An 18,039-nucleotide genomic window follows, 5' to 3' on the forward strand; every position below is an offset into this window, starting at 1 on the left:
ACAAAGAATTCAGTACATAATGTCAACACCTAATGCTTCCAGAAAAGCTTCCCGTCCCTCCCTCCCTTCCCCAGCACAGCATGTATTGAGTTCCAGACCACACCCAACCAGAGTTCTGGGCAGTTCAGGGTTTTGGAGAGGAGGAGCGCGCACTTTTTCCTCATTTCACTACTACGTTTACTCTGCAGTCACGCTTGCATCACTTCGTCTCCACATCTGGCTGCCCTTTCCAAACTATACAATATTTGACCCTTTTAGGCTTCTCTACAGCGGTGAGTGTGAATCAAAAGTAACTTTTTCTGCATGCAAACAGTTTTTAGGTGAGTGATAAAACTCTTAGAGAGGATCACAGCATCTCAGATGTCTAGAAAATACTGTCTGGAGTCAGTAGACAGTTGATTTATTGGTGTCTAAGAGGTTTTATTTATGTGTTTGAAAGTTTATAGCCTTTTAAACTGAAGAGAAGAGAGTTTGTGAGAAAAGGGGCGTTGGCGGTGATGCTTCACTGATGAATCACCAGCTTATACTTATTACTTAGACATGTTTTGTTTACTTGTAATCTTTTTTATTATACTTTGAAGCAAATGGGAGAATCTAGATGGACTTCAGCTTTTACATCAGAAAAGAAAAACTATGTTTTGAAAATAATAATAATAATCCAGCAGGCTACTTAAATCTTCAGATTTAGTTCTCATGTTTGGCGGCTGTGCCTTTTAAAATATTTTAGAACGAAGAACCACCAACTTTTGTCTCCTATATCGCCCCCTGGTGAAATTTTATCTGTCAATATAGTGAATATTTAATAAACAAATGTTCCAGTTAAAAGATGTTGTAGATGAAAAATAAATATAGATAGTATGAAAAAGATGAATTAAATCTAAAGGGTGTAATGTTTTGTGCTTTACAAGACCAAGTGTTGTTCCTGAGGTGGTGCTATAATATGTTTCTCGTGTCTGATTAATTTTGCATGTGTGGCATTTTATCTCACTCAGTTCAGTTTGTGCGAGATAGTTGCAGTGTTTTCTCAGTGGCACATTCCAGTGTGTTGCTCGTGGGATTTTGGGGGTGTTGCTCGTGGGTTTTGGGGGTGTTGCTCGTGGGTTTTGGGGGTGGGGAGTGTGAAGTGTGTTCATGAGGTGCAGCCGTTTTCACTGGACTGGATTTCCGGATGCCCGTCTGCTCTGCTGTTACAACACAAACACACCCGCAGTGAGTGCCATAATTCAAACCAACCTATCAAAAGCCAAACCGCTCTAGGAAAGGATATATGCACAAGCCTTTAAAACACAGTATGATGTATAGTCTGGCCATCATGAAAACTCATATCCACCGTTATTTGAAACATATTTATCATTTTACACACAGTTTGTGTGGGAGTCCAACCTTTCCATACATCACCCATGCCACAACTCTGTTGTGGTGGCCATTTTGCACCAACTCCCCTTGTGAGAGTCTGGATGATTGATGACAAAGTGATGGCTTTTTTCTCCATGTATTAATTTTCCATGCTGCAAAAGTGAATGATTTTTCCAGTTGCTTGTTGACTAAGTTGTTTCCAACCTCAGTGTCTTTTTCTCTTTTGTTTTGGGTCTCTGATTGGTCTAACTGATAACACTCAGAAATGTGCTGCTTGCAGGGCTTTCCAGAGAATAGGTGGCGGGTTTTATTTGTGGATGCGCTGTTTCATTAGAATGCATGCTGTCAAGGATTAGATCAGGAAATGCCTCTCCCTTTGGCTGAGCCTAAGCTCTGGATACTTTTTTTTTTCTTCTCACGTCAAGCTCAGAGTGACCGAGCTACAGTTGGTTCTTCCATATAGTTGTATATTTGTTTGTAAGAGACTAACCCCCCCCTCCCCCAAACAAATTATGTATCTTTTTAAATCAAATTTGCAAAGAGTTTAGCATGTAATGCCATTAGTTAAATAAACTATAGGGTTGAATCAATAACTGACTCAAAACACAATTTGAATAAACATTAATCTGATTCACAGTATTGCGAAGCAAAATACAACTTTGTTGTTAACCATTGGACTGGGTATCTGTTTATATTTTCCTGATTTGATTCACTCTATGTTTTAGATTCACTCATAAGAGTAATTTGTTGGTGAATCATGCAAAATTAGTCTCTATGTTTCTGATTCATTAAAATGAACCTCATAGGAGAATCAGAGTCATTTGTTCATCAGACTACATTGGTCATGTTGAATGATTATTTTTGTGTGCATAATAAGACTTTCAGACATTATTTTGTGGTACACAGTCTTTTTATGCATCATATTCAATACAGACTGCAAACTCATTCATAATGGTCATTTCATGTTCACCACATGATTCTGAACTTTAATTGAAGGGAGACTGTAATGGACTGAGATATGTTTCCAAACTCTATCATTGCTTCAGAAAAACTATATAACAAAGAATTTCAAATAGTATCTTGCCATGGACTACTATTGTGAGGATTGGGTAGATAGTATCAGATTATTGGAGAGTTCTCTGGAAAATAATGCGGTGAAATGAGAGAGAAAAAATGAAGCAGTCCTCTAAATATGTTTCTATTGACTTGAGGCTTTGTAATCTTTTTGTTTTCACCAATTACAGAAAGAATAACACTGAAACTCATTCCTCTCCAGTGATAGGTTGAATCAGGGTCACTGTTTTGTCACTGACAAAGTGGCTTGAAAATGTGTGAATCGTAAAACCAGTCTGAGTCTTTGAGTCTGGGATGTTATGATGTGTTTGCATGTTTTTGGGATTGAGACAATGAGTTGCACATGTGTTGCTGTGAATGTTGGTAGCCAAGTGTGCACAGGGGTGACATTTCTGAAGCTTAAAGAACGAAAACTCTACGAGGAGGTCTTATGAGATACCAGCCTTACCAGAGACCCAGACCAGTTTCAAACACAAGAACAGTGTCACATTCCATACTAATGTAAGAGAGGAGAAAGGAAGAGACATATATCTGCTTTACAGACATGGATTTGATCACATGGGTGTGTCTGTATTGTCATGCCTTAAGTTAGTGTTTTACCAGTCAATTTTCAGTCAGAAATGGCATTTTGGAGAATCAAAGGGAGTAAAGCAGTAATGTTCATGTTAATGCCAATAATCAATAGGCTAAGGAACACTAAAATCAATGTCAATTCAATGTCTAATCAATTTTGTTTAAGTACTGAAAAGAATAGTGTAAATTCTGGATTTTTACATGACTAATATTGTGAAAAAAATGGCATAGCAATAGAGTAATAGTGAATATTTCTTATTAATACTGTGATGTTTCTACGATTTCAATGTGTTTTCAAACCCCTGGATAATGTAGCATCAGTTTTTCAGTGTTTGTTACACGTTTGTTAAAATTTTTAGGGTAAGTAAGATTTATTTGAAAATAAATAAATTATTTTATTTGAGGATGCATTAAATTGATCAAAAGTGACCTTAAAATGATTATGACTATTTCAGATTAGTGGTGTTCTTTTTACCTTTTTATTCAAGAACCCTGAACATGTCATAGTTTACACATATTAAGCAGCACAACTGTTTTCATTGATAATAATAATAAATGTTTCTTGAGCAGCAAATCAGCATATTAGAATATTAGACACTGAAGACTGGAGTAATGATGCAGAAAATTCAGCTTTGACACCACAGGAATAAATTAGCCTACATTTTAAAATATATTCTATTAAAGCATATAAAATAATTTAAATGTATATTTCATAGTATTCTTTTTTCTTTTTCTTTTTTTTTTTACTGTAATTTAGATCAGATAAATGCAGGATTGAGCATAATACGTCTTTAAAAACATTTTAAAAATCGTACAGATCCCAGAGTTTTGACCGGTAGTGTTTATGACCTTAGTCAGTCTAATTTTACTGAGCACTGGCCTCAAAACTCTTCTCTTGTCTGTAGTTTTAGCACACTTACGATTTCAAACCTGCTGCTTTAAGTGCACTGGAAGCAACGAGAAGCTCTTTGGGAGTAACAAGAGTCCTCTCTTCATCCCTGCTGAAAGATCAAAGGAGCTACTGAGAATCTGGACAGTGTGTAAATGCATTAATCATGGCCGTCCTGATTCTCAGCGAGAGAGGTTGTCTGGGTGTAGCCGCTGGGTTTCGGCAGCGTGTCTTTTGACAGATCCATGTGGGAGCCGTTACTCACGCTGGCGGCGTGTCATCAGTGGAATGTGATGTGAAAACACAGCCTGCGGCACCTGAGCGCCATTGCTCTGCGGTAGAGCCACAGCAATGAAGATGAAAGCCTATCAGCTCCCAGTGCAGACTTTCAACCCAGCAGGGCACGCCGAGAGCCTAACGGGACCCTACCGTGTGTGAATGAGGCCCCTCCTGAGATCAGCTGCAGCAGGAACACATGTGCCTTGCCAAAATACACTCCTTTTACAAAATGAGGAATCCCTTGTGCCAAAACAGCCCGGTGTTGAAATATCAGTGGAGAACCTCAGTGTTGTTCATAGAGACCATAAGGCTTCGTAAAAGTTGCGTTCACACTGTGCGCATCATTTTTGCTAGGAGTTTGTTTTGCTTTTTCCTTTCCTTTTTTGTGTGTGCCCAAAAGTGGGTGGGACTTAAAATGCTTTATAGACGATACCCAAAACCAAGCTTTGTTTGTTCAGTACATTTAACTTCATTTCAATTTTGGCAGCCTTCCAAAGGCAGCAATTCTGGCTTTTGTGTTTTCTCCAAAAATAAGCCTTGTGTTCCCATTATATTTCACAAGCTTTGGTGGTGCTGCAGGGGTTGAACAGTAAGGAAAAGATAATCCGAGATGTCAGTAACAGATATGATTCTTGGCGTGTGTTCAGAGCTGCATAATTTCAATTTCTGCGACATATGCAAGGTGTAGTTGTTAATTTTTAGGAGCTATTTCTATCTGAACTGACTCAAAAATGTCTTGTTTGTTTTAAGTGTGGTTTGGTGGAGTGAGTTTGATTCAGGCATATTGAATAATATGTTTGAATTAAACCAGAATAAAAACTGGTCATTTAGATATTAAGGTCAGCATGAAATGAAAACCTTTCTAAATGTTTCTTATTGATCTTATTGTGAACAATTGATTCATGCATATCCTTTTGTAACATTTTAAACAAAAGGTCATAACTGGATCTTCCAGTGAAATGGTGTCATAGTCCAGATCTGTCCAATAACTGTTCCTGCTTTAGTCCTGGCCCTTTCTCACAATCGACTGAAATCTCATATTCAGATCTTCCTCTATCCAATCAACAAACGATACATATAACCAAGTCCCCGCTCTACTTCTACACTGTCTTACACTTTCCAAGATGTAACATTATATGGTAAAAAGTGTGATGTAGAATATAATTCTGCAGATTAGCAGACAAAAAGGAAAGTATGGTGCCCCGCCCAGTATTCTCCATCACGTGAATGAAGTGGCACAGACGAGTCAAAGATGTGTGGCAGAGGTCTGTTTGTTTCCTTGATCCTTTTTTACAACACATACCCCAGATTTAGCTACAGATTACCCAAGATGCCACTGACAAATATTATATATACTGTACGGCAGAATGTGTGAAAATTATGTTTTGAAGTGTGAACTGCAGCCACCGAATGTTACAAGAGGCCTGTTAAATAAGTTAGTTAGGACCAAGCAGGCACATTTCAGCTGCTTGTGCTTAATTTAAACTTTATTGAGCAAGTGCAGGGCTGTGTTTAATTTACAACTGTATTTTAAAACAAACGCCTGTCCCTGATAGGATAAACATGAGTGGCTCATTGGAAATGAGTCTTTGAGAATGCATTGATCTTAATTAAAACATTGTTTATAGCTTTAAGAAAGCCTAGCACATGCCTGAGAGATGAAGATGTTGTTTATCCATGGCTGTTAACCTTCACTGTTTCAGAGAACGGTTCTTTTTAGCCCCTTTCCTTTTATCCTGGCAGTGAAGGAAGCCTGAAATGAAAGGCGTGTATGGGTTGACTCCACACTAAACTCATCATCATTTCTGCCCGTTTCTGATCCATTGCACGTTTTGCTTCCCTTTTATCTGCATTCTTTCAGATCTCGAAGTGTGAGTTGGTCTCAGGAGTGTGAAACAACCCATGAATGCTTTATTACTGTACCTTCGGGACAACATTTGAAACCGCCGGCCATGTCAACCGACACTGAAACATTCCTCCTCAAATCCCTCGTTTACTTTGAGGTTTTCCCTCTTGCTCAACGCTGCAGTTAGGGTCAGGTTAGGTCAAACTGGGTGGTAGTGTGTTCTGCAGTTCACATTTGCATGTTTTTCTCATCATTTATGGATTTATTTAACAACTGTTGTATTATCTGGACTTCATGAGCACAATATTTGCACCAGACATAATTCATAAAACACTTAATCCTTTGGATTTTAGTTTCACTCAAAGATTTGTTTCATGAGTTAGGGATGTCTGGCTGCATCATGTCGCTGAGGAACATTCCTTTCCCTGAGTTCACTCTGCTTCTGTTTAAATACTGTAGGAGACACAATGACGCACAATGAAATGGAGTAATTGTTGGGTCGTCTGTGCGGTAACTGCTGCCTTTGACATCACATCTCAGGATAGTCACTATGGGTTATTGTTTTTGTGTTCAGAGAACTAAAGGCAGGCTAAATACATGTAACAATGAAAGTTATAAAGGTAACATTTGTTTTAATCCATTGACCTATGTGCATAACTCAGATACAACTGCAAATATAATGTAAAAACTATATTTTTAAATAAATTTTTATAAATGGTATTAAGAAAAAATAAGATCATGGTATTTACAGCTTAAAAGGTTCTGTGGTCTCATGAGGACTGCAAAATATGCCAATATGAAAATAAAGTGAAACTACATTGCACTTAAAGGGATCGTTCTCCCAAAAATTATAATTATATCATAATTTACTCATCCTCATGTCATTTCAAATTGCATGTCATTTTTTTGGGTCCATAAAATAGAAGTAATTGAGGTCCGTTGTTTTTCAGACCACATTGACTTTTATTTTACAGCTGAAATATTATTGGAATATTCAGGTTTGGAACAACATGAGGATGAGTAAATGGTGATATATTTTTTATCTATCCCTTTAAGACAAGTACATAGGCTACTAATTGAAGCAGGTTTGTTGATATTTTTACTGAAAGGATTCCCAAATGAATCAACATTTAATCAAATCAGAATTAAAACAAATCTGTTAATCAGTGCTGATATCTAGTCATACCGTACTTGACATGCCCGCAATTAAATCCACAAAGCTTTGCTGGGTGGCATTGAAGCTTTCCTTCTCATCTCAATCATTTGTTCCATGACTGCAGTTTCTGTTTTCAGCAGTGGCCGACTTGGAAGCTTGCTGGAGACTGCGGCTTTTATGAAAAAATGACATTAAAAGTGAAACTCAAGTCAGCGTTTTCCACCAAGCTTAGGGGAAATGAGCAGGGGCTTCTTATAGTGTCCACACACACACACACACACACCGCGAACACGCACGCACGCATGCACATACACACGTGCGCGCGCGCGCGCACACACACACACACACACACACACACACACACACACACACACAGGCAGACATTTCTTCAACAGAAAGAAGTCGACATGGCTTATCTGCTACCTTAAAATGCTGACAATTCATTTACTAATGATGGTTTGTAAGTGCTCTGGAAACCTCAAGGCTTTGGAGGTATGGCTGTCATTATCATCCCGCAGGATCGTACATAGCAAACTGAAACTCCACGGCCAGTTTCCAAGACAAACGTTCATAGGTTTTCATGTCTCAGCCTATATAAACTTTAACGGGGCCTCAGCCCCCCAACTCCGTTTTGAGGCTAAAAGCTGGAACTTTTTTTTCTCTTTGTCTTGTGCAGCTGTGGTAGGCCTACAGATGTCTGTGATTTGTGATTTGACTTTAGCCTGACTGATTGGTCTAATGTAGAGAACTGACAAATGTATTCATTAAAATGGTTAGCCACACTCAAGCCACACAAGGTGTTTAGATCGCACTTATGTAATCACAGTTGTTGCAGTTCTGTTCTCACTTGTTTCATATGTAGACATAATCCAGATCCATCATCATTTAAAGGTATATTCTGGCTTCAAGTTAAATTCAGACCAGTGATATTTTAGTGTTATTTTTTTTATATATTTTTTTAAAATATATTTTCATTTTAACTTTTTATTCAAATTTATTTTATTATTATATAAATATTATTATTTAGGTTTAATTTATTTCAATTTCAATTTAGTTCAGTTATTTATTTCATATCTAGCAGTTTTAGTGCTTAACTAACAAAAATTATCAGTTTTAGATTTAGTTAAAATGTTAACGGATTTTTTGAAAGCAAAAAAGGGAAGCTTATTGTATAATAGCACTTACATTAATTGTTCTGTTAAGATTTGTGCATTATTTGAGCTGTAAAGCTGTTTAAATTACGATCATACATTACTTTTAAAGTTTTAGGCTTTATGTTGTCATGGCAATTAATTTTGGAATATATAAAATGCATGGCAGTGAAATTGGATATATAACTTTACGCAGAAAGGTTAAATAAACAAATTTTAAAAAGTTATAAGTTATAACACACCCGATGTAATTGAAAAGCGGGTATTTTAATGTTCATGGATTGGCCCAATTTACTTCCAATAAGTCTCACTGTAACAGAGATTTTTACATTTTTATAGAAAAGTAGGGACAAGACATTCATATTTGTGGTTAACAACATTACAACTGAGTTTAAATTATACGGAATCCGGATTATTTCTTTAAAGGGGCCATGAACTGAATAATTTTTAACCCTCTGTTTGAAGGGGCGTGTCTACTGCGAATCCTCAGTGTAAACGCCCACTGCTGTGATTGGCTGATATCTTTGCAGTATTACGTGTGGAACTCTCTTGAAAACTTTTAGCACTTTTTACTATTATAGCTCTCAAGGTTTAATAATCGTGAAATGTGTTGATTATTATATTTAGATTGTGGCATAAAAGATTGCAGTGGATGAACATTGTCGATCACAGACATGTTGAGTGCATGAATACAGTGATCTCGTCACTTCTGCAGTCTCACAAATGCTTTCATCAAAACTACAGCCAACACGATGTAAATAAGAGATTCGTTGATTATGACGGGGTTTTTGGTGAGAGTCCAGAACTCAGTCACTGATAAACTCGCGCTGATTGATTGACAGCTTCAGCGATTGTAAAAGAAGCGTGTGTGTCTTTGATCGCTTTCTATATAATTTAATTACAGTTTAAATAACATCTTATTTTCATCCTACTAAAAGAAACAATGTGAAGTTGACCGTTTAGTCACTGGTTTGATTTACACAAACACATAGACAAAGAACATCTGACTGTACATGAATAATCATTACATATCAGAAATCACTGGTCACTGGTGATTTTGGTTAGACACGTACACATAATCAGTACATATCAAACTATCTGTAACAAAGCAATTGGGACACAGTAAAAACGTTTTTACTGACATAAGTGTGTTGCGTTGTTCCTGTCAGATCCAATATAGAAGGCACAGTATAGTTTTTTTAATTTCAGTCTCTCTGCAAATCCAGCATCAGAAGGAAGGTTATGCAGAGACTGTGTTTTTCCACAACCTGGCACTGCACACAATTTTGCACTCTTCAAAAGCATGTTTATTGCTTAGTTGCTCAATCCAGTGTTGGCATCACACATGTTGTTGTTTACCTACTACTACACTGTTGGGTTGTTTCAACCCAATTGTGGGTCAAATATGGATAAACCCAGCCGTTGGGTTAATTTTTTTAATTACATTTTTAACCTAACGTTTGGGGTTTGTCCATATTTGACCCAAAATTGGGTTGAAACATCCCAGCATATTTTAGAGTGTACTTGTCATGCGTGAATCGGTGGGCGAGGCTACAGTGGTAACAATGCAGAAGTAGGCGTTCTTTGGAATATCTATGACGTTACAGGCACATTCCAAAATGAGTCAGTTTCTGAACTTGGTTTTAGTAAAAGCTGTTTTTGGTTTTCAGTTTTGAAACTTACAGGATATTCTTATGGTATGATGACCTCTTCTATGTCAAAAGCTCAAGGGAATTTTGATTTCTCAATTCATGAGCCCTTTAGGACCTGTGTGGTTGTGTATTGCCGCTTTTGATGATTACAGGTTCACAGTTCCTGTGAAAGCTGAAGTAAATCAACTGTGAAGCTGATTCTCTTGCCCTTGGTCTCTGTGAACCTCTACAGTAGATCTTTTGTTCCTAAAAGGCCTGAGGGGACCGTGCACAGACGATTATCCCTCTGTGTAGCCAACATACAATTTTCAGTATGTTCTTCCTCATGTTTCCTATATGCGGTGGGCCTTTGTCTAGTCAAAGGCTTTCATTTTTCCTCACTTCTTTAACCATTTACAGGAATTTTCCTCCTCAATTTCCCACCATTCAGAGAGCTACTGTGACATAAACAACAAAACACTAGATCTCTGTGTTAAATGTCACATTTGTGCCATTATAGATTTCAGCAAATTAACAGGCGCTTCCCAGCAGCTCTAGGAAATGCAGAGATTCTAACCAATTGATACAGTGTCTGCTGATGTTTATTAAGTTACTTAATGTTATTTTCATATTATTACGATGATTACTGATGAAACTGATGTGATGAAAGTATAGTGACAGATTTTTATTTTTTTTATGTGCATCCAAAAGCGGATTATCGGAAAAGAAAAAATACAGGGCGGTGACTTGATTCTACATACGGTTTTGATTGGATGTTGAGATGTGGGTGTTTCACTCAAAACTGGAGGAGGATCAGTGTTACCAAGAATTGGGCTCCTTTTACACTGTTGCCGCGAGTTAAAGCGACACCCCCATCCCCGGGACTCGATTTTTACCCCCAGGAACTCGAACCAGGAATTTTAATTTCCCACACCTCCGGCGATTGGGCTAGTTTTGGCCGTGATTGGGCAGGGTTTGAATAGCAATTTGGCTGGTTTTGTAAGCAAACCTGGAAACCCTGAGGCAGATAAATGTGAGCTTGCAGGGGCAGAGTCGGGAACTAAATGATTGGAGGAGTCCTGTATACATCACCAAAAAGAAGTCTGATGTTTTCACCGGAAGGTTATTACATTTTGATTAAACATTATGAGCAGGGTCGGTTCTTGGTCCCACAAAGTCGGCAGGGCAGCTGCATAAAGAGTACGAAATTGTACAAAAATAGAACAATTTAGAAAAAACACCTTGTGTTTTATCTGTACTACATTTATGATATATTTGCTGTCTCTTTATCTTGATCAATTTCATCTTAATGTCTTCAAAAAGGTGTAAAAAAGTCATACAGTTTGGACTATTGCCACAGAATGATCTGCTCAACACATTTGCTAGTTGAAATCACAGATTTCTGGACATGCAGCATGTTTTGAGATTTTCATCTCCCATTCCTCTTCCTCTGGCTCCTCCCCTTCCAGGCCTACGCCTTTCAGTACAACACAGGAAGGCAACTGCAGAGAAAATTAAGAACATCTGTGGACCGAGATCATGATACACTACTATTTAATGAGACCAGCTTCCCACTTTACACTCTACAGAGACAGACAGCTAATGTACAGCCAGGGAGGTGAAGGTCTCCAGAGGATTTCCACTACAGGCTCTGAAGAAATGACCAACATGCTCCGTCTTTATTAAAGCCTACGCTTAATTTGGTTTCCCAGTACCTTCCCTGACCTTACAATAAATTGTGAAAGTTAAAAAAGAAGTGATTTTACAGGCTTGTGATTGTAAAGACTGCTCTGAGAACCTTGAACTAGACGAGCATCATCCTGTATCCTCCCACATTGTGTCTCCCTTGTGTACTGAGACTGGCTTCCTGTTAGCCGACTCAGGTCTCTTTTATCATTATCGTGTTGGCTGAATCTCTGTGGCTTGGTTGTGATCTGTAATTGGGTTTTTTTTTTTTTTTTGCTTTCTTCAAGCTGGGCCTTAATTCTTTAACCATTTTCCCGCCTAAACTCTGCATTGCTGAAATGCCACACCCTGTGTCCCACATCCCTTCTTAAAGGGACAGGTCACCCACAAATAAAAACTCTGCTGTTATATGCATGTTGTTTCAAAAGTTCAAAGACTTTCTATCTTGCACACCAAAGAAATTTAGCAGAACGTCTGGCTTCTTTTCTACGGTGAAATTGTATTGTGACTCGTCAAACTCCAAAAAGGACAGGGGGGAAACAGCATAAAAGCTTAATAAAAGCAGTCCATGTGACCTTGTGACATTCAGCTAGATTTATCCTTTTGTGTTTTATGACTTTCTATCATGGATAAGAGAAAGTCAAATAACATGATCCATCCATCCATCGATTGTTGATGCAAAGAGAGTTCACCACAAACGGTATACTGGTTTTACGAAAGTGATCTGGACATGTTATTTCACAGCCTTAGTGCTGAGGTGATTTTGTCCTTTTTTTATTGTATCCTCAAGTACTGAGCATTAAAGCACTTCAGTGCAAAAAATGGGTTTCTCACCCCCAGTATAAACTTACACCCACTATTCAAGGTGAAAGGGGAAAAAAGCCATTCATAAATGGCTCGAAGCGTCTGTGGTGCAGGCTGAGATGTATAGGCTGTCTGTATATGGCCGTACTGCAGTGAATCATGAGAAGCTAAATTAGCGGCCGACTCCAAGGCTCACGTGTGTGACGTAGGCGCTGACTGCATTTTTCACCAAAAATCATGTGAGGTTTTGAACTTAGCTTCTATCTACTTGAATAAGGAAGGACTGAAATATCAAGGACAACTCATATATGTAGCTTCTTAATCTCATATCATGCTAAAAACAGTTTATTAAATAATAATATATAATGGTTTGACTCTGTATTGTTTATTTATTCGTTTATTTTGCTGTTAAACATTAGTGCAAGGTCTAGCAAGTGTGCAAAACAAAATTAGGTAATTAATAAAATAAATATATAAAAAAATAATGTTTGTCCGTTAATATCCTGTCATTGGTCTTCACTGTTCTAAAGTGATATTTTTTTAAATACAAATAGTTGTGGAAATGTACTTCCAAGGTCAAAGTTCAGAGTAAAAAGAGGCTGTTCAGGTGGACACATGGGGATTTTCCCACCAAATCTAGAGAATCACTGTTTACACTATTATTGCTCAAATTACGGTTCCAGTTCTCAGTTTCAGGACATGAGTGTCCGTGTATTCATTCAACAGGATGTTTAATATTCATGTGTCTTCCTTTTTTTTTTTTTTTATAGATTCTCCTGCTTTTGATTTTCTGTTCCACCATCAGCCATGTTGATTATTTTGGCCGCCATCATCCTCTTCCACATCACCTCTGCAATACTACTCTTCATAGCTACCATCAGAAATGTAAGTTGATTTTTCTTTTTCTTTTTTTATTAATCTCCTCTTACTGCTCATTGTTTTAGGGATTTCAGCAAAAAAAATCACAGCAAAACTCTCGGAATTAAACTTTGGTGTTTAAGTCATCCAGCACCATTTCTGCTAAGGTTACCTCAAATGGTGCAGCATGTTGTAATTTTTCTAAGCAATGCATTACAATTTAACTAAATCCATTAGATTTTAGTCGACTAAAATCTTATTGTATTTCGTCGACTAAAACTAGACTAAAACTAAAACAATTCAGATGACTAAAATATGACTAAAACTAAAATGGCATTTTAGTCAAAAGACTATGACTAAAACTAAATAAAAATTTGCTGTCAAAATGAACACTGATGCAATCGAACTAAAGATTTTCTGCTTTAAATAAATAAATACAAAACTTTTTGGAGCATGTTTAAGCTTCATCAGTTCTTGGGATGTTTATTTTATTTAAATATTTTGCATCACTATTGATGCAAATAGATTGCATCACTTTGCTAGTGTGTGTGTGTGTGTGTGTGTGTGTGTGTGTGTGTGTGTGTGTGTGTGTGTGTGTGTGTGTGTGTTTGCGTGCGTGCGTGCGTGTGTGCGTGTGTGTGTGTGTACAGGTTTATATTACATAGTGTGGACCAAATGTCCCCACAAGGCTATGAATAGTAAAACCTGAAATCACCTATATTGTGGGAACCAGCCAGCGGAGGGAAATGGATTAATTAACATACTAAATTATGTTTTTTTGAACATGTCAAAATTCAGAAAGGGTTTATCTATAGGTTCAGGGGTAGGGATAGTGTAAGGATTGAGAATATACAGTTTGTACAGTATAAAAACCATTACGTCTATGGAGAGTCCCCACAAAGATAGTGAAACCGTGAGTGTGTGTGTGTGTGTGTGTGTGTATGTGTATGTGAATGTGAATGTGAATGTGTGTATAAAGAAGTCTCATATGCTCACCAACTGCATTTATTTGATCAAAAATACAGTAAAAATATTGAAAAATACTATTACGAATCAAAAGAACTGTTTTCTATTTGAATATATTTCAAAATGTAATTTATTTCTGTGATGACAATGCTGAATTTTCAGCAATATAATAAATGCAGCCTTATGCTTAAGAGACTTCTTTCATAAACAAGATAAAAAGATTGTAATTTTTCCAAACTTTTAACTGGTACATACTGTTTATTTTATATTATATAAAAGTAAAACTAAATCTAAACTATTCTCCATCTTTTCTAGGAATGGTGGCTTTCGAATAACTACTCTTTAGATCTCTGGTATCACTGCAACACCACAAACTGTTATGATATACCAAACAGTGCAACCTCTGATGCAGGTAGGCCTTATCATAAAATCTAAAAATTAAACCAGTATTTATTTATTTTATATGAACCTTGTGTCATGTTCTCTTCTTCTTTATCAGCCTATCTTCAGATTGTCCAGGCCACCATGATACTGGCCACTATCTTGAGCTGTGTGGGTTTCTTTGTCTTCATCCTTCAGCTCTTCCGTCTGAAGCAGGGGGAAAGATTTGTCTTTACGGCCATCATCCAGCTCTTGTCCGGTGAGTTCATGCCCACAATATATATTTTAAATAATCTTTATCAGCACATTTGTGATTTCTCAGTTATTGCCTATGACTATGCAAGTCAGCTGGTCATTATACAAGTCAAGAGAGGTCTTGAATCACTTTGAATTGGGTGATTTTGTGACTAAACAATTATTTGACAGTCACTTTTTTTCTAGTCTGTAAATTGCCCCAATTTTGAAAATGTTTGGGCCCCACTTTATAACTACAAGAAACACATTGATTGTAGTCTTGAAATTTCACAATAGCCATCATTTAAATAATTAAAGGCATATGGAAATAAAAAGGGCATTAGTAGTGTGCGGAAGATTGCTGTTATGGTAAGGGGCTTTACATTTCAGAAAGCAGTTGACCAATACCAACACACTGGTCTAGCCGACCAATCAAAGCACATTGTGTTTTTCAGAAAGAGGGGCTTTATAGAGATCGGAACTAAACATAGCATTACTGACAGACTGGGTAGAGAGGTGCTGCATTAATGTAAAATATGTGAAAAATAATGTTTTTTGAACATTCAAGCATGAAAACCTGTTCTAATTGGACCACGCCCGAAAAAAATCAAGACTTTGTAAAAGAGCATAATATAAGTATCTTTGATTACTGTTTCTAACATTTAAATGAATCATGTGATACAATACATTTATTGTATACATACAGAACCTGTTTTTACATTGTACTGACCTGCATGTGAATACAGCTATAATTAATTTGTGTAATTAATAATATGTAACTACACTATTGACCCTTCCCACCCGTATCCCACCTCAATAGCAGCAAAAGTGTTTTGCAATACAATATGAACACAATAAGTACCTAATAGTTGTCTTTGAAAAATACATAGTAGTTAAAGACATACAGGTGACATACAATAACATACAGGTGAAACTGAAAAATTAGAATAGCAAAAGTTAATTTATTTCAGTAATTCAACTTAAAAGATGAATGTTAGGGCGTACTGTCGAATTCACTGTCCAGGGTGTTTATTTTACTGCAAAAGTCATGATTCCCAAACAACAATATATACAGTGACAAAACTAAGGCAAAATAAATATATATATAAAAATATACAAATTTTTATGATTATGGCTTACTGCTATGAAAACCTTTTTACAATATTCTAATTTTGAATTTGGGACTTCCATAGGCTGTAAGCCATAATCATCAAAATTATAACAAATAAAGGCTTGAAATATCTTACTTTGTATGTAATGAGTCTATATAATATATTAGTTACTGAAATAAAATAACTTTTGCACGATATTCGAATTTTTCGAGTTTCACCTGTAAAGAGTGAGCAATGTTGGCATCTATTCTGAAATGCAACCAACAACCAACCAACTGTAAATTGCCTCTTTTTTCTTTACTTCCATAGCCTTCTGTGTGATGACCGGTGCGTCCATCTACACAGCAGAGCACTTAAACTTCAAAGATGTGGTTTTTAAGAATGGAGAGTATGGGTACGCCTTCGTCGTCGCCTGGGTCGCCTTCCCCATTACATTTCTGAGCGGCTTGATGTATCTAGTGCTAAGAAAACGCAAATAAAGCACAACACACCACCTCGCTAGCTGCCACCAGCTACAGCCTTAGCCAAGAGACTTTATTTGTAATGATACTTGTTTTTATATGTAGATTAAATACTTGCCAATGTTAGAATGAAGTAGATCAACGTGTAATATTAATCACTGCATACTGGAAACCTAATTAGATTTTATTCATAGTAGCCTATGTCACTTTTTAAAAACCTTTTTGTGTATCATTTAGTTCTACCTGCCCAGTAAAAGAAAAATAGTGCTGTGATTTAGTTCAAATAGGGAGTGGAAAAAGACACGAGTGGGAGATATAATAGGACATATTTATAACATAGAACCACTATGGGCTCGATATGTATTCATACTAAAAATACATGGTGTGAAATTGGCCTTATACGTAACACTTAGTGTGTAGTAAGTAACATGCTATATTGTGATGTTTCCTGGTCATTATATGTGCTTGGGGGAAAAGTAACTAAAAACAACAAAATCTGAAATATTGTGCTGGCAGTTTGCTGAGCACTATATCATACTTGAAGCTGAACAAATTGTCAATATTAGTAGCACGACATGTTCTCGTGTATAGTTTTTTTTTTTTGTAAAATAGATTTTTAGTGTTGACTAATTATATTGCATGTTTTTATTTGTTTGCAGCATTTAATTTGAAATCATTATTAACATAAGTACATATCTGTAGTTCTTTAGGAATTGTGTTTTGATTGGGGCACTTGGGATATGCGTCATATTCATATGCAAATAATCTGAAGATGATGGTGTTGGTGAAGCACACCAATGGTTTTTTTTTTCCAGTCTTGTATGTAATCTTTTCATCCTCAAATCTGCTATGGAATAAAAAGCATTTAGCTAAAATTATTTAGGCGAAAGTGAAGTTAAGCTGTATTTATTATGACTAACTGCATTGTTGCTGTTAATATTTTTTTGTAATGAAGTATTATATCAACAGGCCTGAACCATTTTTGTTCAATGCTCACTTTTCAGGCGGTTTTAATGAATATTAGTGAAGGCTTTTGTAATTGGAATGAAACCATAATGTGGCAGCTTTGTTTTTTTAAACGTCTGCTGACTTGTTCAGGTCTGCTCTGTTTCTGGAGACTGATCCCCACCAAGGGCTCAATATTGTTCTTTTTTAATCAAATAAATGTATTTTACATTAAACACCGTTAAAGACTCTCTTTCTGTTTTGGTGTACAGCAAAATACTGCTGAGTCATTCTCAAAATATGGTGACAAATATGATCGAAGACAGTTTAATCATGAAAAATATTTAAATGAAAAAAAAATAAGTCAAAATGATAGTCAAACCATTTATTACATAAAATGTTTTAAACCTTTCAAAAAAAGGTTTTAGAATAAAGCATTTTCAGAGTAAAGCCTTTTACTCTGAAACCTGACATTTTATGTAATAACAGAAATGGTTTGACTATAAAAAAAATATATGCAGAAGTGCCTGAAAAATATATCTCTCGTCCCCTTCGTCTGGTGCAAATGTCCCTTCTGTGACATTTTCAGTTTATGTTTTACTCATTTTGCTTCTCCAGGTAAAGCATTAACATAAAG

General features: G+C 36.5%; 1 protein-coding gene across 1 annotated transcript; it reads left to right on the top strand.

Annotated features, from left to right (window-relative positions):
- Positions 1 to 109: 109 nt before the first annotated feature.
- Positions 110 to 17,742, top strand: emp2 (epithelial membrane protein 2). The gene is made up of 5 exons (XM_079620291.1): positions 110 to 272; positions 13,216 to 13,330; positions 14,585 to 14,681; positions 14,769 to 14,909; positions 16,306 to 17,742. Exons 2-5 carry the CDS (start codon positions 13,253 to 13,255, stop codon positions 16,473 to 16,475), a joined length of 486 nt encoding a protein of 161 aa, XP_079476417.1. The 5' UTR covers positions 110 to 272; positions 13,216 to 13,252; the 3' UTR covers positions 16,476 to 17,742.
- Positions 17,743 to 18,039: the final 297 nt, after the last annotated feature.

The sequence above is a fragment of the Phoxinus phoxinus genome, assembly GCF_949152265.1.
Source record: "Phoxinus phoxinus genome assembly, chromosome: 1".
Lineage (NCBI taxonomy): Eukaryota > Metazoa > Chordata > Actinopteri > Cypriniformes > Leuciscidae > Phoxinus > Phoxinus phoxinus.